General features: G+C 54.8%; 2 protein-coding genes across 9 annotated transcripts in view; both read right to left on the bottom strand.

The window, feature by feature from the left end:
* Positions 1 to 1,674: 1,674 nt before the first annotated feature.
* SLC35H1 (solute carrier family 35 member H1) lies at positions 1,675 to 13,786 on the bottom strand. 2 transcript variants are annotated; one of them, XM_024746814.1, is made up of 11 exons: positions 13,741 to 13,786; positions 10,655 to 10,734; positions 9,663 to 10,044; positions 9,139 to 9,289; positions 8,208 to 8,271; positions 7,479 to 7,551; positions 6,781 to 6,949; positions 6,621 to 6,704; positions 4,159 to 4,334; positions 2,935 to 3,064; positions 1,675 to 2,621 (listed from the first exon to the last, which is right to left on the bottom strand). In XM_024746814.1, exons 3-11 carry the CDS (start codon positions 9,780 to 9,782, stop codon positions 2,488 to 2,490), a joined length of 1,101 nt encoding a protein of 366 aa, XP_024602582.1. In that variant the 5' UTR covers positions 9,783 to 10,044; positions 10,655 to 10,734; positions 13,741 to 13,786; the 3' UTR covers positions 1,675 to 2,487. The 2 variants fall into 2 exon arrangements, with proteins under 2 accessions (XP_024602582.1, XP_024602583.1); XM_024746815.1 differs by lacking the exon at positions 10,655 to 10,734 and having other exon boundaries at positions 13,741 to 13,778.
* A 1,613-nt stretch (positions 13,787 to 15,399) lies between these two features.
* The window catches only part of ELMO2 (engulfment and cell motility 2), a 38,305-nt gene continuing 29,548 nt past the window's right edge, over positions 15,400 to 24,156 (bottom strand). For 5 of the 7 annotated variants that reach the window (XM_024746755.1, XM_024746754.1, XM_024746758.1 and 2 more), the window contains 9 exons: positions 23,530 to 23,634; positions 23,331 to 23,439; positions 22,856 to 22,992; positions 21,288 to 21,451; positions 21,063 to 21,175; positions 20,767 to 20,874; positions 19,924 to 20,006; positions 18,013 to 18,090; positions 15,400 to 16,937 (listed from right to left, as the gene is read on the bottom strand). In XM_024746755.1, the coding sequence (XP_024602523.1) occupies positions 16,737 to 16,937; positions 18,013 to 18,090; positions 19,924 to 20,006; positions 20,767 to 20,874; positions 21,063 to 21,175; positions 21,288 to 21,451; positions 22,856 to 22,992; positions 23,331 to 23,439; positions 23,530 to 23,634 (1,098 nt within the window). In that variant the 3' untranslated portion in view covers positions 15,400 to 16,736. The remainder of the gene's footprint in view (positions 16,938 to 18,012; positions 18,091 to 19,923; positions 20,007 to 20,766; positions 20,875 to 21,062; positions 21,176 to 21,287; positions 21,452 to 22,855; positions 22,993 to 23,330; positions 23,440 to 23,529; positions 23,635 to 24,156) is intronic. The other 2 variants (XM_024746756.1, XM_024746757.1) reach the window with 1 other exon arrangement.

Here is a 24,156-nt window from a genome sequence, read left to right as displayed (position 1 = left end):
GAGGCGGTGGGCATGTAAGCACTTAAAACTCAAACCTGGAGGTCAGCACCTCCTCCCCCCCTCCCTCCTCAGCAGAAGCCCTGGAGCTGGAGGCTTCGTGGGGACAGATGCCACAGCCTTGGAGAGACAAGTCACATCCTCAGCTTCCTTCAACCTGTGCAAGCACCGAGTTGCCATGGTGACACTGCAGCCCTGAGATGCAATGGCTGCAGACAGCATGGGTGCTTCCAGGGCTCAAAGCTGAGGGTGACGCTGTCTGGCCCTGGAGGCCAGGCGATTGGGCGGGCTGGGTGGGGGAGGAGGAGAGGGAGCCCTCCTCCAGGCTTGACTGGTAATTGCTGCTAAGTGAGGGGCTGTCATTGAACCCAACATGCAGGTAGTGGGGGCCCCCCCGCTCTGCACCCTATAATTACTGCACCAGACAACACCTTGCTCCCTGTGCGAGGAGAGGGAGATGGAGGGGAGAGCAGACAGGAAGCTCTCATCCACCTGAGCCAGCGGGGCTCTGGCAGCCTCTCCCCACCGCCAGAGCATCCTGCATCCCAAGCAGCCTCTCTGGCAGAGGCAGGGAGGACCCCGGCTCCTTCCGCCTGCTGGCTCTCCCCAGGTCATCCGGTGTAGAACGCAAGCTTGCTTTAATCCTAGCCTCTGAGCTTGCAGCATCCAAGGGGGGCAGAGGTGCAGGAACCAGGTAAGACACCGCCTCAGGGGAGCCCTGGGTGTCACACCTCCATTTGCAGAAGTCTGCATTGTGAAGCTGAATTGGTAGCAGGAGACCTTGGTTCTAATTCCTCCTGGGCCAGAGGCTCTGGAGACCTCAGGCTAGTCACTGCGCCCTCCTGGGCCTCAGTTTCCCTAGCCGTAAGACGGAGAGTGGGACTCAGTCATTCCTAAGGACTCCTCCACAGCAGGGGCTGGCAAACTCCAGCCGACAAGCTGAACCCTGGTTTTATAAGCAAGCTTCCACTGGAACGCAGCCATGCCCTTTTGCTTCTGTATCTCTGTCTGTGGCTGCTTTCCTGCTACAACAGCAGACCTGAGCAGCTGCAACAGGGACCATATGGCCCCCAGATGGAAAATATTTACTATCTGGCCCTTTACAGAGAAGGTTTGCTGACCCACTTCTAAAGTATGAACGCTCTCCTAGGCTTGATGGACTGGGCTGGTGTGGCTCTGATCTGATTAGAACAATTCACAACAAGTCCCGTCCTAGTCTCTCTACCGGAAGACACCAGGGTGGGTCCTTCTCCCACGACCCCTGCCTGAGTTTGGATAGTGGCAGCAGGTCGGGCAGTTTCAGGAGCCGAAGCATGGTGCAATGGCGCCACCTGCTGTGACTGCCTAAAAGCACTTGTGCCCGGAAGGACCACTGGCCAGCAGCTCTCACAAGGCAAGGGGAACAGCTCACAGGAGCAGACCAGGCCTCAGAACCATCGCACATCAGAGCTGGCATCTCACCTCCTCCCTCTCCATTTTATAAAGAGGACTGCAGTCTAGAGGGGTGGTGCGACTTGCCCAAGGTAGGTGAGCAGAAGGCCCAGGTCCCAGAGGCCCATAACCCTTCTGTGTAAGGTCCATGGACAAGCACGTAGGCATACTGTCCTGGCCGTGAATCCTAGCACGGCCGCTCGTTTAGGGTCTCGTTCCTGCGGCTGTTAAAGAAATTTCAAAATACATACTTAAATGACATTTAATCTGTTACCAATATTGACTTGACCCTCAGAACAACTCTGAGATAATTATTATCCCCATTTCAGAGATGAAAAAACCGTGGTACAGAGAGGTTAAGTAATTTGCTTAAGGTCACACAGCTAGTAAGTGACAGAGTCAATATTCAAATCAGGCTGTGAAAGCATTAAAGTCCCCAGGATATGAAACTCGGTACCTATTTTTTCCTGCCTGCAGGTGTGGTGGGGCCCTAAGAGAGGGCACTGGGGCTCAAACAGGAGCATGAGAGACATGGGAGGCTGGAGTATGACCAGTCCCCCCAGGAAGGTCCCAGGCAGGGAAAGGAGGGGAGAGGTCAGGCCCACGCCTCCCTGCCTGCCCCCATACCTCCAGGCAACACAAGGTGGCCAGCAGACCGTAAACCCTTTATTTCCAAACTATAAATAGATCTGCTCTCTGAGAAAAGATGCTCTCCAGGCGATGAGGCCCCATCTTCTCCATCTCCCGTTCCTAACTGGCCCATAGTCCAAACCCGTTATACCTCTGAAATCACCACCTTGGCTCTCAGAGCCTGGCAAGCGGCTGTGACGCCAGCACCACTTGGGCCCCGCTCCAGCCAGGTCTGAGCTGGCCTGGTGCTCACCCCTGTTTGACCCACTCCCTGCCCTGGCCCACCACGTGGTCACGTGCTCTTGAGGCCAGCCTGGGAGACCCCGGCCTGCTGCTCCCCAGCGGCTGGGAGGGGCCACCTGGGTCCCTGAGCTGCCGACAGGTGTGAAGGCTGGGGAGCAGCCTGCTTCCAAGCTGTGCCCTGGCTGGTCACTGCTGCCCCTGGGCCACAAAGCGCCCCTCCTCCTCCTCGTTGTCCTCTTCCTCCGGCTGGCTGGTCCGGAGCAGCAGCTCCAGGTCGGGGCTGGAGCCCAGCCCCTTCATGGGCTTAGGGCCGCTGTCACCTGCGGACAGAGGCAGCCCAGTTACAGACCCGGTGTGGCCTGACGTGAGCATGTGCTGAGGCCCCCAGGCCCCCATCCACCCCCCGGAGATGGTCCCTGTGACTTCTCGGAGGAGTGGCGGTGGAGAATCACCAGGCAAACTTCCTCAATGAGAGGGACAGCCGGTGCAGAGGCAGCTGAACTGTGCAGACCAGACTGCAACTGCTTTGGGGAGTCAAGAGCCACCTGCCTCTTCCTGGCAGGGCTGGCGGAGGGAAGCCTGTGGGGCTAAGAGTCACAGGGAAAACGTCATCAGGAGACGGGCTCTGGTTACCTCTGGAATGCAGGGCTTTGAGGGCGATGTGCAGGGATATTCCCGAGAGGCAGAGGGCGAAGCCCAGCCAGTTCAAGAGACTGATCTGATCGCCCAGCAGATGAGCTGCCAACAGCAAAGTGCAGACTTCCTGCAGGAAGGGGACGTGCTCAGGAGGTGGAGGCGGAGGGCAGGGGCCCCGGGCACACCCACAGGGTAGAGCCAGACCTGCCAAAACTCCCGGGGCCTGGGCAGGCTGGCCTGCAAGGTAAAGGCGGAAGCCTCCCCAAGCTCAGTAAACCAGCCTGTGACGCTTTTTCCCCCTTTGTGTTACTGAGAGGCAGCAGGAAGAGGTGCTTTTCACAGGGCTGTCAGGACTAGCAAACAAATGCAGGCTGGGAGCACAGGGTAGCAAGCCCACAGCCATGCCCACAGGAGTGGAGGAAGCTGCCCTTCCAGAAGGCGCCTGTGGATGGAGAGCCTCTGCTGCCGCGGGGGAATGAAGTCACACTGGGCTCTACAGGACGCACACTGCTCACGGGGTTTTTCGTACACACTGACTGCAAATGGGACCTGTCAGATGATGCATTCTGAGAAGCACAGCTTATGCCTTATCATTTGGTTGGCAAGACCCTCGGGGAACGCTATACTTCTGGTTTTAGGCAACACTGCTCCAGTATCAGTGTCTGCCTGGTCCATGGCCCTGAGCAGGAAGGAGTGAGAGAGGCTGGGGGAAGGAAGGGGAGAAGTGATGAGAGGAGAGGGTAGGGGTGCTGCTGGACAGCAGTAAAGGCAGGATTGGCAAATGCAAGGCACGCGTGATAAAACCGTCCCTTACTGTGCCCATGGCAGACATTACCAATCAATCACAGAACTCTACGCTAATGAGTCTGACTGGGGGCTTCTCAATCCTGGCTCCAGGTCACTGCCAAATGACCAGAGCTGGCATTCCTGGTAAACCGTAAATGCATCCCAGGACTGGTGGAGTCAGACCTGGCTTTGAATCCCACTCGACTACCTCCTAGCTGTATATCCTTGGGTATGAGCAGCTCTTCATGTCTGTTTCCCCATCTGTGAAGCAGGGAGGTGCATCCCCGCCTCACAGGGCCATGGTGACGGCAGAGTGCGCAGCACCCTAACTAGGCACTTCCGTCTCTTCTCTGCAGGGCTCTGGGATGTAGGAGCTGGGACACCCTCAGGGGTCTCCCCTCTGAGACAGGGCTGGAGTCACCTCCAAGACTGTACCTTAAAAATGCCAGCAATGGAGAGAGTGAGGCTGGAGGTTCTGGAGACCAGGAGGAACTCAGAGAAGCCCAAACCAAAGGCGAGAATCCCGCCAAGGAAGAGGCTCCCAAGTACCCGCAGGAGCAGCCCTGTGTCCTGGAAACGGAAGATTTTCTCAGATGTGGACAAATGGAGACCTGGAAGCAATGGGAGGAGAGAGAGGGAGGCCATGTCCTGGGTGTGCCTGCCTGGGCGGCCTCACCCTACCCGGCAGCCGGGTGAGCTTTGCCTCTGCTGCACTGCACACTCACTGCACCTGCTGCCTGTCTGAGGCCCTGAGCACAAGGACGGAAGGTGCCAGAGAATCCCACGGAGGTGGCCTGAGACTTGGGGGAGCCCCGGGGCAATACAAGCCAGAGATCCTTATAGGGAGTGATGGGGAGGCTTCTGAGCCTCTGGGCTAGAGTAGAGGGGGCTGGCACTGCAGAAGAAATCGGGCAGAAGCGCCTTGCTCCTTCATACGTCATGTACCAACCCGTCTTTGGGGGAGGAGGGGTGGGGGAGGGTGACTTCATGTGGCCTTGGCAGCTGTGATACCCAGTGGGCCAAAGAGAGACGGGACAGCCCATCACATGAGGACTGTCAATGTCCTGGGCCACTGGAGGAGTACCTTAATTTCAGGTGGGTCACCTCTAAACAGGGATGAAACTCTATCTGTACAAACCTTCTCCATTTAGTTACAAAGCTGTGGGGTTTAGCCAAGATATGCCCCCTTTCTGGACCACAGTTCCCCCACTGATTAAATGAAAGGGTTGGGACTAGACCAGAGAATATAATTTGATGAACAGTTCTCAAAAAGTAAACACACATGCGTACAAAGACCTGACAAAGCCACGGTCCCTTGTTCCAGAGACACCCACACAGGCCTCCACGCACCAAGTTGCGCTTAGACTTTCAGAGGACCCTTGGCCCTCCGACACTGTCCATCTGAGAGAATGGTTCCTTTCCCTGCAGGAAAGGCCCCTGGTATAGAAGCAGGCGTGAAGCTGAACCCCCGACTCAGCAAATGGACACCTGTGGGAGCAGGAGACTGGCCGAGTCCTGTGAGATTTTGGCGGGGGAAAGCACCAAAGAAATGCAGAGTGACAGCCCCCCCGGGGAAACAGCCTCCCGAGGTAGGACATCTTGTCTGGTGCTGGGCTCGGCAGTACGGCAAAGGCGCTGGCAAATTGAAGGGAATTCGGGGAAGAGCAACGTAAGTAATGAAGGTGCTTGGGGGATTAATTTACCAGAAAAGATTAAAGGAGCTAAATCCCTGCAGCTCTGCTAAGTGATGACCAGCAGGGGCTCTCGGGTGGGGGTTTGCAGAGACGGGGAATGGTGTGAACACCCAGGAAGGGAGGGAGAGTGTGGCGTTTGGTGAAGGGGGCATAAGGAAGGAATGGAGAGAGATTTTAAAAGGGAAGACAAAAGGAGGCTGCAGAACAGAAGTTTCCTGGACAACGGAGCTGCAGAATAATTTTCTCCGAGAGGTCTGAGACACTTCACTGCTTGGAACTTAAATGGACGTGGGACAGAATTCTCTGTAATAACCCCAAGGACAGAAGGCACTCAGAGAGGAAGGATAAACAGATAGGGGATGAAGACTCGTTCCAAAACACTGGGGAAAGGAAGGCGGTGGGCCCCTGCCTCCCCTTCCCCCAGCCCCCCAGCCTCGACCCATCATCCTGCCTCTGCTCAGGGAGACACTGCTCACCTGCCTGGGCTCCTGTGTGCCGCCCTCTCCCCTCCCCCTCTCCCTTGCCCCAGAACTGTGCACTCGGCCAAGGCCAATCCCCGACACGTCTCCCCACGTCTGAACCTACTGTTTCCCCTTCCTGGGACGCCCGCCCCCATCAGGCTGTCAAAATCCCATTCATTCTCCAAAATGCACTGTCTGGGAAGCCTTGACCTGCCTTTCCACCCCACCATCCTGGAGCAATTCATGACCCTGTGCCCCTTCTAAAAGAACGCATCATGGTTAAGAGGAAGGACGCCGGAGCCAGCTGCTGGATCCCAATTCAGGTGTGTTTATGAGCCATGGGACCTTGGGCAAGGCTATCTCTACTTCTCTCTGCCTCAGCTTCTTTCATCTGCACGATGGGGCAGGAACAGCACTGGCACACAGGCTTTGGGGGAGTATTAAAGGAGTTAATACGCTTAAATTGATCAGAACAGCCCTGGCATACCTTTAGGGCTGTCTGCATTCACCGTCATCACCGCCTGGTGTATTTATTCTACATGCGCTTTCTACGTAGCATTTATGTGCTGGACTCCAGCCATTTCGTTTAAGTGTCTGTCCAGCCCCTAAACCAGGCACTGCCAGGGAAGGGACCACCATCTCTGATCTCCGTAACCTCTGCAGCTACCACAGTGACAGGCTTGGAGCGGGGATGGGAGCTTTGCTGCACTGAGGTGCCCCTGAGGTGGATGACCCCACGTACCTTCAAATACGGCAAAGAGAGGGAAGAGCCCCAGAAACATGAGTGGCTGCAGGTGGAACATGGTGTCGATGGGGTTCTGGAGCCCTGCAGAAAGGGACACGGGCGAGCCATCAGGCCTGGCCCGCCCTCACCCCGCCTGGTGCCTCGGCCCCTCACTCACCAAGTTCCGCCTTCTGCAGGAGCATCTGCGTGAGCGTCCAGCGAATACCCCCGATGAACGAGGCACCCAGCACCAAGGCAAAGCCCTCAGCGTTGAACTGTGTGGACTTGTAGGTGAACATGAAGAGGCCCCCGGCGATGAGAAGAACCACCAAGACCAGCGCCGCACGCTGAAAGGATGGGGAGCAGTTGCAACCACCGTGGGGGTCTCAAGTTCACACCCAGAGTTTGGGGGCCAGCAGCCACCTTGGCTGCCCCCGGGGCGACACACCCTTCTACCTGCCCCACCCTGGGGTCCGGGCCAGCCCCTGCCCGTCGGTGTAGCAGGGCTGACATCCAGCTAGCACGTACCGAGATCCTGAAATACGGCAGTGCTTCCCTACAGCTGTCCTAGGTCCCCATGTGGCCCCAGTGGCCCCCCCCCGGACCCAGGAAGCAAAGGGTTCTTGCTGTACAGCGGGAAGCCCGCAGGACCCGCTGCCCCTTGAACCCTGTCTCCTTTGGTCACTGCTCCTGCCATACTGGTTTCTAAATATTCCCAGTAGCGCCCTGTGTCTAGGTCCTTCCTCAGCGAGTTAGCGCCACCTGGGCTGGGCTTATCTCCTCGGTCACACGCAGTGACAAGCCACTGCTCAGGTCCCCCTTGTTGTTCTTAGCATCTGTGGGGGTAGGAGGAACACAAGAAAGCTGGGGCCTCACCAGCTCCTCCAGCTTGAAGATCAGAGAGAAGATCAGGATGAAGAGGACAGCCGAGGATTTGGTCATCGTGTACCTGCGAGGGGAAGTCACCCGTGACACACCGCTGCAGCTGGGGGCACGGACCCACAGCACAATCAGTGGGCTGCAAAGGGTCGGGAGGAGACCCCTGACTTCCCTGAGGGCAGCAGGGCAATCTGGATACAAAGACCAAAGTAAGGCGGCCTGAGTCATCTGGGCTGATACCTGACCTTTAATCGGAAGAAATCTATGCCTAAGAGGCCTCTGATTATCACCAGGGAGAAACTGAGCTTCCTGAGTCCTGTTATTTACCGACCCCTCAGTGCAGACCAGGATGAGGCGGGAAGAAGGAGAGAAGGGGAGAAAGAGAGAAGGCAGAGGCTGTGCTCGCTGAAGCGCAAAATCTGAGATAAGAAAATAACTGTTCTGCCTGCCCCTCTGTGCCCCTTTCTCCGCTGCCCTGTCACCATTCCGTCTGAGCCCCCGGATTCCCCAGGCCACCTGGCAGGGAGGCACGACACCCCCTCCATGCCTGGCTCACTGCAGAGGCTGGCGACTTCCAGGCGAGCTGCTGGGTGCCAGGGAGGCGCGGAGAGAGCAAGGGGGTTGGGTCCCAGAGGGCAGTGTGATGGCTGGCCCGTCGGCCGGGCACACAGACACGGTGCTGGACAGAGAGCCCCCAGGGCGGTGGTGGGTGTGGCCGGTACTCACAGTGAGACGGTGATGTAGAGGAAGCTCCAGTTGGACAAGCCCACGTCAAGCGCCGTTGCCAGTGCTGCAGAGACACGGGCCCCACCGGACACGCAGCCAGGGCAGGCCCGTACGGGTGTGCCCGCAGTGAGCACACTTCTCCGTGAGGCGCCCGAATGCCCCCTGCCTTGGCCTGTAGGCCTGCCTTTCTCTGGGGTCCTGCCCGCCTTCCTTTCTACCCAGCAACTGAAGGGTTAACTCCTGGCCCCCCCAAAAGGGGAGGGGGCGGCAATCCTCCACCTGACTGGCTGCGGCCACTGCGGCTCCCACTTGTTGAATACTTGGAACACCACCCTGAGGAGGGAGGGGTGTTAATCGGACCCTGATGCTCCCCGACTGGAAACTCTGCAGAGTGGCTCCCGCCTCTCTCAGGATGAAACACACACTCCTCTCGGAGGACCTGGCCCTCCAGGATCTGGCCCGGCCACCTTCTCGGTTCGCCTCTCTCCCCCTTCCTCTTACCAACGCTGAGTCCTCAGCCTCTCGAGACACTTTCAGTTCCCTCTCAGACCTACCCATGCAGCAACCTCACCCAGGCACACGAGTGCCTCCCGTCAACTTCCCCTCCGGGTCTCAGCCCACTCAGCCCCTGCTCCGGAAATCCTCCCCTGTGCCCCGTGGCCCCCAGGCGCCCCCTCTGCCGCCCGAGGGCAGGCACCCTGTGCCCTGCTCACTACTGTCTCCAGGCCTTGGTACCTGCTCGGTGTGTGTGTTCAAGGGTGTGGGGACGACCGGCCACTGCTGCACGGCCCCCGCATCCCCCCCTGCAGCGCGGCCGGGAGAGCCTAAGCTTCAAGCCACAGAGGCTTCCTTCCTTCTGGTCCAGGCCTCTGGCTTCCCGAGCTCCCTCCTGCCTCCAGGGCCCTCCCCGGACCAGCCCGCAGGCACGTACCTGTGGGAGCCACTCTTCTGAGGTAGTCGGTCCAGCTCAGCACCACACGGGCCCTGTGGCTGGAGCACTGAACCAGGGCCCTGGACAGGGCAGAGAACAGGAAGATCACAGCCAGGTGCAGCATGGTCATGAAGAGGGGGAAGTGGAAACTCTGTATGGAGCCCAAGCACAGAGCACAGACGGCAGTGCTGTTACTGCCTGCTGCTAGCCCCTGGCTCCCGCCTCCCACCTCCCTCCTCGCCTCTACCTGGCGGCGGGGCGCTGAGGGCGCCCCAGTGTACAAGGGGCCTTAGGAACCCCACGGCTCCCCAGCTCATCCTGCGTGTCTCCCCCTCTCCTGATTTCCCCTCCATCCCAAAATTTAAGGGGAATCCCTGGCATGGCCCTGTCACGTCACTGGTGTGAGTGGCTTCCAGTGTGACTAGTTGAAGCCCATGCCTCCCTGCTGTTAAATACTGGGGGGCGCTGTAGTCCTGGCCACAGCCATCTCCTACCCGGCCGGGCTGGCGAGGCCCCCGCGTTACCTTGGTCAGCCACTTGTTGTAGAAGGTGATGCCGATGGAGAAGCAGTAGTAGAGAAGGACCAGCCCCAGAGTCAACACCGCCCTCCACACAAAGGCCACGTCGAGGGCCCACCTCCCCATCCGTGGAAGCTGCAGCTCCCTGGCTCTGGTCAGTGGGGGTGGACCTCTTCTGAAGATGCCCGCAGGGCCCGCAGGAAGGGCCAGTCGAGCTGGACCCGCGACTTTCAACAAGCGCGTCTCCTGGCTGGCGCTCTCGCTGCCTCCATGATCGGGAAGCGTCCCCTGAGCCCTAGACTCTGTCCTCACCTAAGGGGCTGGTGGCCCGAGCCGACGCTCTCCATGATCGACTGCGTACACGACTCACCGGACCCCAGGGCTGAGGCTAGAAAGAGGAAAAGGCCGTTCCGGTGGCTCTGGCTGGGGGAGGGCTACGCCACGTGTCCTCCCCAGCCCTGGCCCGTGGGGAGTGGAGCGAAGCGGACAGGACTGCAGGACGCACAGCTCCCTGTCACGTCCACTCTCCTGTCACTTCAAGCTGTTCTCCATGAATTTCCACCAAAGTGACCTTTTAAAAATGTAAATCTGATCATGTCAGAGAAGACTGCATCCCTTCAGTAGCTCCCAGGCTCCTACGATAAAGACCAAAACCCTTCCCTGGCTAAGAAGGCCTGCTCCACCCTGCCAGACTCTTGGTGTCCTCGTCCTGCCACAGGGCTTTCCTTTTCCCAAACACATCGGGCTCTTTCCTGCTGCCCCAGGGAGCTGAACGCTCTGCCCACCCTTCATTCCTTCCTCAGCAGATCCTACTTATCTTCAGCTCGAACGGCATTTCCTCAGGGAGCACCGCCCCCCACATGGGCCCCCTGAGATACAGGCTGCTCCCACGGCTCCCTTACTTTTCCTTCATCGTGCTTGTGTGAGGCTGTGTCCCCCAAGGGGCTGTGCGCTCCGAGCACACCGGAGCCACAGTGCCCATGTCAGCTTACACCCACCTGGCACACTGTGCGTTCCCTGTATGGTTTGATGGCTCGATGCAAGAAAGGGCACGTGATTTTCAGAAGATGGATCTGGGCTTTAAGGCGTTGAAAACGAACTGGTCAGTACTAGGGCGTGGACTACCAGTCAGTCAGAATTTGAGCTAAGTCTATATGCCATAGTTTACATCCTTTACCAGAAAAATAAATTCATGACAACAACAAAAAAAAAACAAAACAAAACAAAAACCAAACCGGAAAAGCCACACCTCCCATGCCCTAGCCTCTAACAACCACTCCCATGGAGGCAGTGCCTGCCTGAGGGTCTTGCCAGAGGGAACCACTTCCTGCCCCCCTATCAATCCAGCCAAGCCTAATGAGTGTCCAGAGCACGCAGGCTCAGGGAGACCAGGCGTACCCGGGACCAGTGTGACCCACCTGCTGCCTTACCTCCTCCTCTGAGACACTCCCCCCCTGCTGAAATGCCACCTCCTTCTGGAAGCCTTCTTAGAACCATCCGATCAGACATACCTTACCTCCCCCACCCCTGGTCCTTTCTAAAAGGAGAAATCACATTCAGTTCTATACTCTGGAACCTGGCTTACCGTGTCTCCTCCCCCGAGGGAAACTGGGAGCTGGCACAAGGTTTTGCCCAGAGGACACCCTAGGCTGTGGCTCTCTTCAGGAAACTCTGGAAACCTGTGCTGTTTTGGGGAGACTCTCCTAGCTTTTAGTGAGTCGGGAATATGGGAGGACAGTCCACATAACTAAGAACTGTTCGGCACCCTGCATGACTTCAACATCCACAGAGGTGAAAGATCTATTTATAATTCCCTGAACTTACAACCCAACTCTGTTTCACATGTAACACAAAGTAAGTTTTCCATGGGTCTCCTAGGCACTAAAATGTCCAATAATACCTATACCATGTACACTGAGGGGAGACTGAACTGTTTTTGATAAAACGGTACCACGAGTTCCCAGTTTGGAAAAACGACCTCATCTACAGACACAGCAGGCATGGTTTTCAAGCTGCCAACGCGACATGGCTGCAGCCACCTGCACTGTGGCTTTCACACCCCCAGAGGTTCTACCAGAGGTGAAAGCACCCACTGCTTCTTCGTAGTTTCTAGTACCGCAGGGCCCAGGAACTCACATATTGAAACATTTTATCATCAATTATTTTCCTTTTATTTCCCTTTTATATTATGGTTAGGGGATCGTCAATTTTTTTTAAAAAAATTATGTGTAGGCCATTTTCATTAACCATAAATTTCCTTTGCGGATAATAAGGGGGGTTGTTACCAAAATATCTGTCGTTCCAAAGAAGGTGTTGTATCCAGTGGGTTGAGAACCGCTGTGCTAGGTGATCTCATGTGGTCCCATTCCTTGAAATGTGAGCTTACATCTCCCCAGTGTGGATCCCTCTCTCCGACCTCCTCAACTCCACAAGAATATCCAACTGCCTCCTAGTCCTTTTCCGTTGAATATCTAACATCAGGTGTCTCACACATAGCCTGTCCAGGGCTGCCTCCTGTTTTCCAGGAGTCATCCACCCTCCGTCCAAACCTCCTCTTCCCACCTCAGCCAGGGCCACCATCACCTGGTAACTCAGGCCAGAAATCTTGTTCTCACCCTTGACTCCTCTCTTTCCCTCGGTCCACATTCAATCAGCAAATACTGTCTCCTCTATCTTGAAAAACTATCCCCAGTAAGGTCCCATCTCCTGACCTCCACCACTACATCCGAGTCACCATGCTCCCCGCCCTACACAATGCACTGACTGGCCTCCTATACGGTCCTCTCTGCTTCTGCCTGCAGCCCTCACAGACTCCTCTCCCCCAGCCAGAGAGTGCAGCACGGGGGCACCAAACCTACAGCTAACAGAACTTCAGGCCTATGCTCTTTCCTCTATATCAATGTTTCCCAACTTTGGCATTATTGATATTTGGGGCCAGATAATTCTTTGTTGGGAGAAGGCCTGTCCTGTGCACTGGATCCCTGGTCTCTGCGCACTAGGTGCCTGTAGCATCCCTTCCCCCTCATCCCAAGCTGTGACAACCAAAAATGTCTCCAGGTGTCGCCAACTGTTACCTGGGGGCAAAACTGCTCCCTGTTGAGATCGACTGCTGATGTCCCACAGGAAACCACGGGGCGTGTTGGCACTAAGGGAGCTTTCTCCTGGCACTCCCTCCCTGTGGTTCCCCCAGGGCTCCCATGCCAGGGCAGTCTGCACCCTCCTGTGAATCGACTTCTTGCACCTTCTGGCTTCCAGTGGGGTTCCTGCTCCAACACTGCCATGCCTTCTCTCCACCGTTCAAATCCTACCCTTCCTTCAACGAGCCAGTCCACGTCCCCCACCTGCAGAAAGTCCCCATGCACACCCCAGCCCACGCGGAGCACCTTCTCAAAGTCAAGGAGGCTCCTAACTGGCGTCCCTGCTTCCTCTCCCCCGCTACAGCCTGGAGTCCACCAATCAGCCCCAGAGGTGGTCTGAGCACAGAAAGCAGACCAGGCCCTCTGGGGCTAACCCTGACTCCTCAGCAGGCCCAAGAGGAAGGCCTTCCACCCTCTGGCCTCTGCCCATATCTGCAACCTCATCTTCCCTCCCGCCCACCCACCACACTGGCCCCTTGTTTGTCCAACACATCAAGCCTGTGTCTTTCTCTGCATTTGCTGTTCCTTCTGCCGGGTACACTCCTCCACAGACCTGTGCTTGGCTGAACATCCTGGGCGAGGGGGAGACCCCCTAATCCTCCTGGCACCTCCCACTACCTGACGTTTCCTTGTTTGTCCACGTGTTCACTGCCCATCCCCGACTCCCACCCCACCGCGGGACGCGGCCTCTCCAAGGGCAGGGCCGGGGCCCCGTGATGCCCGCCTGGATCACGTCGCGGGCGCTCGGGAAACGCCGGGGAGAGCGCGCGCGCGCGCGGAGGCCCGGACCCCTCTAAGACCGGGACACTGAGGCCCGGGATAACGAGCTCCCCGGGGGTCCCCGAGCAGCGGCGCGCGTTGCCAAGCCGGGATCCCGCTCCCAGCCCCGCCCGGGTCCACCCCCCTACCCCGGGAGGGCGCAGAAGGGCCGCCGCGCGGCCACTCACCTCGGCCTCGGAAGCTCCAGGCCCGGATCCTCCTGCCGGAAGTGCGAGGCCGAGCGTCGCCACGCGGGGGCAGTTCTGCCGGAAGCCGCTGAGGGCCGAGAAGGGGCGGTGTCGGGGGCGGGGAGGCGGTCAGGGGCCGGTCCTCCTGTGCCGTCTGCGTGGCCCAACGCTGTGCGCTTCCGCTGGTCAGGAGACCCCTGGGACCCGACGCCGAGACTCCCCTCGTTCGGTGTTGTGTCTCCTGCGCTCAACCAGGGTCTCGGTCTGGAGCCTCGGTGCCTGCTGCGGAGCCCTGCGCATCGCGGGCAGCCAGAAAACAATCACCTACTTACAAATTAAGTATTTACCGTATTCCAACACAGGGCTGGGCAACGATGGAAACACCGAGCTGGATTTCTCCTGGCCTTTTTCTTCTGGGAGCTCAAGCCAGCTGGGGGGAGTGATGTCAGAGGCATTAAGTTTTAGGACTTACAAGATCCGTGGGAGGGAATAAATAATAAACATTTGTGAAACATCTTACGTGGGCCTGAAAACTTTATAAGAATGATCTCAATTTCATTAAGTTGAGTAAGGGGAGAGCATCCCAGACAAGAGGAAATAAGGAGGCGAGGAGAAGGCTGGAGCCTGGCTTGGAGTCCACTTGTTCATAAGGAGAGTTAACAAAAACCATGGTTGGAAAAGTAGCCAAGGGGCAAGTTGCAGTAGTCCCCAAAATGCCAGCTAGGGAGTTGAGGTCTTACTCATCTTTCAGGATGGATTAAAAGGGTCAGAGCAGTTCGAGAGAGAGAGAGAACCATTTAGGCCAGGGCAGGCTAGGGTTGCAGAGTGAAGCCCAGTTTGGGACTTTTTGCCCCTCCTGGACTGTGGCTCTAAGGCTGGCTGCAAACAGGAGTCCTTGCAAGTGACTCAGCTGGGCTCCCTGGCCTCTCTGAACAGAAGGCCCAAGGCCACAGTGTAAGCAGTTCCTTATGCAAACCGCTGCTGCCCCACCCCCACCAGCTGGCATCACCAGGCCTTCGTTCATTCAGCACTTACCAACACCTACAATGGCACCCAAGCTCTTGGCTTTATTGAGTCCCCAAGGCTGCACGTACTTTCTATGCCTTTTGAAAGCGCTTGTCCTCGCCCCCTTCTCCTTCAGAGGCAAGATAAAGTATCTACTTCATCACCGCCCTCATTCAAGCCTCCCGAGGCTTGAGGTTTGAGCGACAGACAGTGTAGAACACCAGCTGGCAGGCTGGGCCCTAAGCACCAGCAACACACAGGGTGAAGAACATGTCTTCTTTGTCAGGCACTAGTACTCGAGCTGTTCCCTGGCTGTGTCCCTGGCAGGGAGGAGAGGGAGGCCATGTCCTCGAGGGTGTGCAGTATGCCTTTCCCTGCTATACCTGGCAGGCCTGACTGGAAAGCACTGTCCTGGTGTGACAGTCTGTGAGCATCCTTAACCAGCAGGGGTGTGTGTACGTGTACGTGTGTGTGCAGGCATGTGCGTGTGGGGCAGAGTCGCTGAAGAGGAGGAAGGGGCTCTGGGAAGGCGGCTGAGGGCTCTAGCTGGAGCTCTCCAACGTCTCCCAAACACAGTGAAATGAATGCTTGTCAAGGTGAAAGCTCCCTTGGGCAGGGAGCAAGTACAGAGAAACAGCTGTTAATGGGAACCAGTTTGTACATGAAAGAGTATTTATTGAAAACATGGTTACTGACAGGAAGCTCCTGGCCACTCTCAGGTTACAATCTTGGCTCACAACTGGAAGCGTTACCTTTTTTTTTTTTTGGTCTCCCATTTTATTTTCCCTCAAACGTTCCATCCTAGGATAGGTAGATCTTATATAAATATATATACATGTCTGTATAAGTATGGCCTATAGTAAAGAAAATATATAGTACACTCTTCATTGGGCAGTACCCACCATGCTAGGCTACCAATACTGAATGCCACTGTGTCCACGCGTGTCCAAGGAGACGGGCTGTGCGTGTGGTTTACAAGTGCTGCAGCACCAGGGAAGCCTCACTGGCACAGCTGTGGCCTCCGCTGGCCCCAGCCGGCTCCCTGAAATCATGGCCAATGGCAGAAACCACAGCGTTGGGGGAGGGAGGAAGGGAGGCTAACCTCCCGAGGTCTGGAAGGCCAAAGGAAAGCAAACTGGAGGGGCCGCAATTCAGGTGAGGTGGGAGCTTTCTCCCCGAGGAAGGAAAAGATATAAATGTGGCGGGAGGGGAGTGGAATCTAGTGACCTCACCACAGTCTAGACCCAGGCTTCATCTGGGCTCTTCCTTGAGACTAAGAGGGTGGGACTTGGCCTGCATGTCTCTGACTTGCCAGAATGAGAGACAGAGCTTGCAGGGAGACATGTCCATCTGCCCAGACAACTGCATGGGCAAGAGGATCCGGTGGCTCCGGAGACCAGAGATGTCAGAGATGAACCTCAGCAGCACGTCGGCCCTGGACGAGGCCAGGTGAGCCTTCACGAAGACGGCAAAAGCAAGGGCAAGGCAGCTACTGAGCAAAGGCCAAGGCTTCCACTTAGATCTGAGACACAGGCCTGGGTCACCCGAAGGCAGCCTCTGCAAGGCTCTCAACATGCCCAGCACGTCCGTCCTCTGGGGCGGCCTTTCCTGGGCCAGCTCTCGCCCGCTTGGGGATCCAGGCAACTGGCGAGCAGGGTCAGGAAGAAAAGGTGAGTGGCCATTGTTAACTCCGGCTCAAGAAGCAGTTTCTTGGCCTGGAAGGCAAGGGCGTCTGCTGTTTATTCCTCACGGCCCGACCCCAGGCTCCCCGGTGATGGGGACGGCAGAGCACCCTGCCTTCACGGCTCAGAGTGCACAGGGACCAAGAGGAAGCTCTGGGTGGCCCGAGGTGGGTCTGAGGAGTGACTGGCATTGACTGGCCACCACGGTCACTATAGATTCTGTACAAGCAAAAGACAAGGCACCAGACTGTGAGTGTTCCTCCTGGGCCGCAAGTCCCTTGCTGGGTACCGTTGGCTCCGGCTCTGGGCTCAGCCGTAGTGATAGACAAAGTCGTAGCTGCTGGGCTCCTTGGGCACTGGCGGCGGGGCCTCGGGGATCTGGATGTTCTCCAGGTCCAGCAGCCGCAGCTTCATCTCCATGCTCAACAGGGTGTCCAGGTCACTCTTGGTCAGCTCACTGGACATGTCCTTACCCAGAAGGGCACTGAGGCCGTCGATCCAGATGCAGTACTGTGAGAAGCAAGTTGCAAAATGTCACTGGTGGACCCTGGTCAGCGGGAGGTCCTGCCAAAGTCCCTTTGCTGACAGGGCTCACACAGCCTCTTTGGGCCCTATTCAGTACAGGCAGGACTTATCTGGGATAAGAGCAAAGGTAAACTGGGAGGTGACTGTTCACTTTCTCAAAAGACCTTCTGATTTTTATAAGGGATTTACACTTAAACTCCCTAAAATAATATGAAGTGTGATTTTTAAAAATGCAATTAATAAATACAGCAAAACAAGAACTAAGAACAGGGACACCAACTAGTTTCTCTTTACAGAAACCTGAAATTGCCCCAGAAATTTGTAATGGTGGGGGGAGCATATATTAGGTGAAAAGGCAGGAAACAAAAGGCATCTCTGTAGAATCTCAATTTTGTTTCAAAAAAAAGTTAAAAAAAAAAAAACAACCGTCAATAAATGTTAAGAATAAGTACTAGAAAAACTGAACTAGAGGGTCTCATGACAAGAGGGAGTAACAAAGAATTCTCAGCCCATCCCTCCCTAACTCCTGTTCTATCTTTTTCCTGCCTTTGCTCACCTGTCTCCCACCTGCTAGTTCTTCACTTCTTCCCAAACTCCACTGGCAGCTCAGGCCCTGCCTAAGGGTCTCCTCTTTCAGAAGCCCCACCTCTAGTTCCCTCCACTGGCTCTCAGAGCTCACCAGACATGTATGCTCTCAACCACAGCTGCTTTTCAATATCTAGCATCTTCTAGTGCTACAGCTGAAACTTTAGTCCCCATGTAAAGAGGACCAGATCCACCTGGCTTCAAAGCCCAGGTCAGATCCACTACAACATATGCCCCAGAGCCCTGGAGAGGGAGGATCTGTCAGGCTCACTTGGGTGGGTGGCCACGCGGAAACTGAAAAGAGAAGCATTTTCCTAGTTCCAGGCAAATAAGTTATCCCTAGTTGGTGTTGGCAGCCTTTGTCACACTCTGGGGCCCCTGCCTTTAGGGGGATGTTTCTGTTCTGCCCACCCCTCCCCTCCAGCTGCAGGCACAGAGAAGGCCTCGCTGCCCAAGGCAGCGCCACGCTGCTCACCTCATACTTATTAGGTGCAATGAAGTTTAAGGTTTCGTCGGGGTCATATAGAATGGAGAAAGCCAATTCCAGCACCTCCTAAAGGAGAAAGGGCTTCAGTTATTTGGAGCAAGAGAATGGCCTGAGCCCTACATACCAAGAGCTTGGTCAAAGTCCTAGTGACTTGGTACCACCACCAAATATGCTGATTCAGATGTGATGTCATCAAGGTCCCAGGGCTCATGCACAAATGTGGCTGGAGATGAAGGCACCGGTAATCAACCCTCACTAACCCACCTAAGTCATGCCTAGGATGTGGTGATACTTTCTAAGATGGAGAAAAATCATTTCTCAACACTCGGAACCTTTGAATGTCAGAGTCCACGACTGTATATTACCTTACATATATATCTGGGTAATTAAACTGAAAGTCTTAACAGTTTAAAAAAAACACCACAACAGAAACAAATTGTGGCCAAAAATGGGACAACCTGAGCATCAATAACATAACTGTAATGACTGAAACAAATATAATAGGCTTAAATCCATGAGTTCACAATACCACTGAAAAACCAAAGCAAAACACATGCACAAAACAGGTCACTGCTGGATGATACCAGGGAACTAAGTCCTTGTTTTAAAAGTAGGTACATAAAAGAAAAGAATCAAGCGTTTATCCTCCCTTCTTATAAACCGTACCACTGGGAAACCACCATAGACGATGGCAAGTTTCTCTTTAGAGAAGTAGTTCGACTGATAAACGAAAAGGGATGAGCGCGCTAGAATATCACTAGTTTGCAAACCTTAATTTACTAATGAAACGAGGCACCGAGCATCCAGAGTCTGCGAACATCACAAAAAAGACAGACAACCAGACATTATGTGCCTCTTGATAGAACAGAATACCATCTAGGAAGGAGTCTGGCCAAAATAAAAAGGTCAAGCCTGAACTGGATCAAGCCTCTAGATCTCTCTACCAATTTACAGATCTGGGACAGAGGAATGGGCTCAACTACACCACAGGGAGACAATCAGCAGATTTCAGACTCTGGGAAACTACCAAACAAGCAACCTGGTTTCTTCAACTAATAAACTGCAAAGAGAAGGGAAAAAAAAGAGCTGCAAAAGATGGAGGCGGGGCTTCCCTGGTGGCGCAGTGGTTGAGAGTCCGCCTGCCGATGCACGGGACACGGGTTCGTGCCCCGGTCCGGGAGGATCCCACATGCTGCGGAGTGGCTGGGCCCGTGAGCCATGGCCGCTGGGCCTGCGCGTCCAGAGCCTGTGCTCCGCAACGGGAAAGGCCACAGCAGTGAGAGGCCCGCGTACCGCAAAAAAAAAAAAGATGGAGGGGGAACTTATGAATTAAGAAACTTAAAAGACTTATCACAGTGCAGAGACCCTATCTGGATTCTGATTTAGCAAACTAAGTGGGTATGAGTGTGTGTATGTGTGCATGGGAATACACATAAACACATATATTTTTATATAGAGAAACGATGACATTTTTAAGACAATTAGTGGAAAATCAAACGTCAATGGCATACTTGATACTAAATAACAACTTTTTATTTCCTTTTAGGTGTGCAAATAGTACTGTGATTATGTTAAGAGAGTCCTTATAATTTAGAGATTCATTCTAAATATTTACAGAAGAAACGATATAATACTTGAGATTTTCTTCAAAGTAATAAGGGAAGAGGGACAAGTGGATGGGTAGACTTTGCCCTGGTTGATGAGGCTGGGTGAGGCGTCTATGGGGGTTCTATCTATCTTGGTGACTGTTCAAACTGTTCTTAACAAAACATTCAGGATGAACTTAACGTGAGACAGCATGGGGGCGAGAGGTCACGCACCTAGAAAGCAACCACCACCGACTACGCTCCACGTATCACTGTGACAGCAGCTCAGACTCTGGGCTGCCTCTCCACTCACCTTGTTCTGTTTCAGAGCACTTTTCTCTTTCATGTGGGGACAATCTTTCCCAGTGACAATGGCCTTAATGTCTGCAACAGGAACTGATAAATGAGGGGAATTAGTTTCTGGAAGCTTTATGTTGCAAGTTGGTCCTCGCATCAGTGCTGGAAGGGACGGCCCAGCCCCCAGACCCACAGGGCTGTATGAGCTCAGGGAGGGTTCCCCGCTCCGTGGTTGCTTCGCCTGGACTCCCTGGCCTGCTGCGCTGTGTCAAGTCTAACTGGGGGTGGGTTCAGGGCTTCTGCACTGTCTGCCTAGGGAAGGGGGCCTCAGACACTCACCTCACTTCCACTTCGTGGCGATAAAGATGACAACGGCCACGAGAGCAAAGGCTGCTAATAATTACTCTTACCCCCTGCCAGCCATTGTTCTGAGTGCTTTATATATAGGACTCATTCAATCCTCTGATGAGGGAAACGTGGCTATTATTCCCATTTTACAGAAGAATCCAAGGCAGGGGGGAGAATTAACTTGTAATTAATTAGAATTAACAGCAAAGCCAGGATGTGAATCCAGGCAGTCAGGCTTCAGAGCTTCTGCTCTTAACCACCGCCTTTCAATTTAGTCTTGTATCACCCTTTACAATCTGCAAAACCCATACCTGTAATCTCACTGAATTCTCCAAACGGCCCCTTGACCCCCTAGGCCAGGTGGAGATGACCTCTGACCAACGGGGAAATGGGTTCAGAGAAATAACTGGCCCAAGGCCAGATTACCAGTTTGAAGCAGCCAGGACTAGAACTCAGGTCTCCTGACAGAAAGTCCAGCTACCATCACACCCCAACAGAGAAATGAACTTACTTTTCTCCTGCAGGGATTCGAATGTCACCTCCCCTTGAGGGTTGTCGTCCAAGTCACCGTAGTGCAGGACCTTGTGGTTCAGGGCCAAGCGGCAGTACCAGAAACGCTCTGGAACACAAGGGAAGACAGGCAGGTGAGCAAGGACAGTTCCGGGAGAGGCCTGGGCACACGAGGGGCAAAAAGACGACTCATTCCCTGCCTGCTCCCCGCAGGGACTGCCCGGGCAGGTGCCCCCCCCAGTGCGGCGGCTCCGGGCAGTAGGGACAGACGGCCCAGCACCCAGGCCCTCAACTCACCTTGCCTCCGGCGATTCCCAATCTTTCGGAAGCTGCTCCCCTCACAGAGCCGGTTCAGGCGTTGCTGCTTGATCAGCTCAAGGATCTCGGGCTGGATCTTCTCCCTCAGCTCCCTGCAGTGGACACGCACCGGAGTAAGGAGAAGGTCACGGGGACAGCAGGCCTTCTGAAGGGAGGCAGAGCTGGCACACACACACCCCCACCCTCCCCCAGCACGGCACTTACACAATCGGCGGGGACTGGAAGTCATCCTGACTCATCCTCTCGGACTGGCGTAGTCGCAGAATCTCAGAGTAGCTCAGGCTCCGCAGTTTGCTCTTGAACTGATCCAAAGAGTTGGGTTTGGAGGGCAAAGCCCGAGTGATCTGCTCCCGGACTACCTGCATAACCTGAGAGAGAGGAAGGCGGCCGCCTCAGCCCTGGTCTGATAAACGGATGCCAGGCTCTGCCCTCCGTGGTCCTGAGCACGGTGGGTACCACAGGCATCTGCTGGGCGAGTAAGAGCACTGATTCTCTACTACTATCTCTTCTTAGTTATGTAGGACAAATGATGGATGGTGACAAATGGATTTTTTTTGGCTGCACCATGGGGCATACAGGATCTTAGTTCCCTGACCAGGGATCGAATCCGTGTCCCCTACAGTGGAAGCGTAGAGTTTTAACCACTGGACCGCCAGGGACATCCAGACAAGTGCTTTATTTCTCATACATTCTGGAGTCAGAGAGGAGTAGGTTCAGATCTCAACTCTGTGCTTCAATCTTCTCCTTGAGCAAGTCACTTAACATCCTCAGGGCCCCACCTACTCATCCTTAAAGCTAGAGAAAGGAAGACACATCTTCGATAGAGGTTGCCACAAGCATATGAGTGAGACGCCATCTGGATGCACACTGCCTGGCACACTGTAGTGTGTTCAAAACATGTGATAGTTCCCTTAAGACAACAACAGCTAAGTAAAAAGCAGGACACCATCTGCACATCCAGTCGGCTCCCCACCAACGAAGGAAAAATCTACAGCAAAACAAAGACCAGAGGGGCTTCTCTGGTGGCGCAGTGGATAAGACTCCGTGCTCCCAATGCAGGGGGCCCAGGTTCCATCCCTGGTCAGGGAGCTAGATCCCACATGCATGCTGCAACCAAGAGTTCGCATGCCACAACTAAGGAGCCCTCCTGCTGCAACTAACTGGCACAACCAAATAAATTAAAAAAAAAAAAAAAAAAGACTAGAGGGAAACATAAAAATGGTCATTGTCGCTGGATAGGGGAATTATAGATAACTTTTTCTTCTTTATATTTCACACATTTTTTACAATGAGATGAGCAGCTTCAAAAGAGCCAACTCCTAGATAATCAGCTTTTGAGGGTCTAGCAGTGCCGTCAGAGAGTGGACTCAGAACGCATCCAGAAATGGCTACTGGTAAGTACCCCTGACATGCACTTCACTGTGGATCCACCCCGATGTCTCCGTAACATCTGCAGTTCACAAAACTGCCCCAGTGCCTGCACAGAGTAAGTGCTCAGTAACCCACAGCTATCACTGTTATGTTTATCCTCCTGCCCCCGAAGGAAGGCGGGAGGGGCCAGTACTGGTCTACTGGGCAAATGAGGGGCCCAGCAGGGAGACACCTGCTCAGGGTTACAGAGGGGACTGATGCTCTCAATGCCTCCATCTTATGACTCAGTGCTGCAGACCACACTGTCCTCCAGCTCAGGTATTCCCCAGGCTCTGGCCAGCTGTCACAGACTGTCCTGGGATGGTCTCAGCCCACAGGCCTCAGAGCTCTGTGACACCGACCTTGTTGAAGTCCTCGGCTGTTGCCCTCATCTCCTTCCAGGTCTTGTTCAACAGCTGGATGCAGATTCCAAAGAGCTCTTCGAATGCTCGGTCATGGGTGAAGAACATTGGGTGGTAGTCGTTGCGCCCTTCATTTGCTGTGGGAGAGGAGAAACAAGGAAAGGATGAAGCTGGGAGCCCATGTCCAGAAACCTGGGATCCTCCACACCAAAGTCTGGAGGAACAAAACCAGACTGAGGACCAAGAAGGGTAGTGGATGGGGGCGTAGCTACTGAACATGCTAAATCACCAGCTCAAACAAGCCACATCCACGACTCCCATAAACAACTGTAGACGGTAAGCTCTCTTGGTAATTTTTTAAAAAGTACAGTAAGGCTGTCCAGTCCCATGGACACCTAACTCTATATCCTCGAGTCTCACCAGGCTCCTGAGTACAAGGAATGGCTGAAGGAAGGGGGCAGCCACACACACTTACGCAGTTCCCCGACCTGTAGGATCTCACAGAGCATTCTGGTGAGCTCAATGGCACTGCGGCCAAAGGGGCACTCGTGCTTGTCTTCTCGGCTGCTGTTCTCCAAGACAATCTGTGGGCGGAAGAGGAACGGGAGGGTGAGGGAGGCAGGGAGGCGAGCGATGTGGCATCAACACAGAGAAAGCTGTTCCCCAGCCTTTACCCGGATGTAGGTGTCCTGATGGACTTTCGCCAAGTACAGCATGTTGTCCAAGGCCAGCATTCCAGGAGGAGTCTGGGTAAAGTCCATTGCTGGGTTGATATGGTTCTGTAGAAATAAACACACCTGATTTGAGACTCGGTAGACACTGCGTGCGAGCTCACCTGAGGGGGACCCCGATCACCCCTCCACCATGTGCTGCCCGCACGTCACACCTGCCTCTGTTGTAGCTCCTGTCACGTGCCCACCTCTACTACGAGGCCGTGAGCTCCAGGCCACTGGACTGTACCTGACTCGTCTTGCATCCCCCCTGCCTAAATACTGCTGGGTGCCGAGTAGATGCCCAATAAGTATTTAACTGAATTAGCTCCATTCTCAAGTCATAGCCTATCACAAAATATCCACTCCAGATTTTCAAAGAACCTAGCTGCTTTGATGAGAGATCCCCTCTCCACTCATTCGGCCGACCTCCTGGGCCCTCCTACAGATGGGTTTGTTTCAAGGGGCCAAATGTGGCACATAAACTTGTGAACCTGCCACGGCCAAAGCAAACCAAGTGTCAAGGCCCCTCCAGCTCCTTAGTGTCTTCTGTTCCGGGGCCACCATCATGTTATGAGAGAAGGTGGTCAG

This window comes from Neophocaena asiaeorientalis, unplaced genomic scaffold, assembly GCF_003031525.2.
Source record: "Neophocaena asiaeorientalis asiaeorientalis breed wild unplaced genomic scaffold, Neophocaena_asiaeorientalis_V1.1 scaffold132, whole genome shotgun sequence".
NCBI lineage: Eukaryota > Metazoa > Chordata > Mammalia > Artiodactyla > Phocoenidae > Neophocaena > Neophocaena asiaeorientalis.
This window is presented reverse-complemented; position numbering and strand designations above follow the sequence as displayed.

What these genes read in the sequence shown, in the direction of transcription:
- SLC35H1 (XM_024746814.1), bottom strand. Translation starts at nt 9,782, where the DNA reads ATGGGGAGGTGGGCCCTCGACGTGGCCTTTGTGTGGAGGGCGGTGTTG. An exon ending in TCTTCAAGCTGGAGGAGCTG is followed by an intron (nt 6,950 to 7,478) that starts GTGAGGCCCCAG and finishes CCATCCTTTCAG; the next exon opens with CGTGCGGCGCTGGTCTTGGT. An exon ending in CCTGCAGAAGGCGGAACTTG is followed by an intron (nt 6,705 to 6,780) that starts GTGAGTGAGGGG and finishes CCCTTTCTGCAG; the next exon opens with GGCTCCAGAACCCCATCGAC.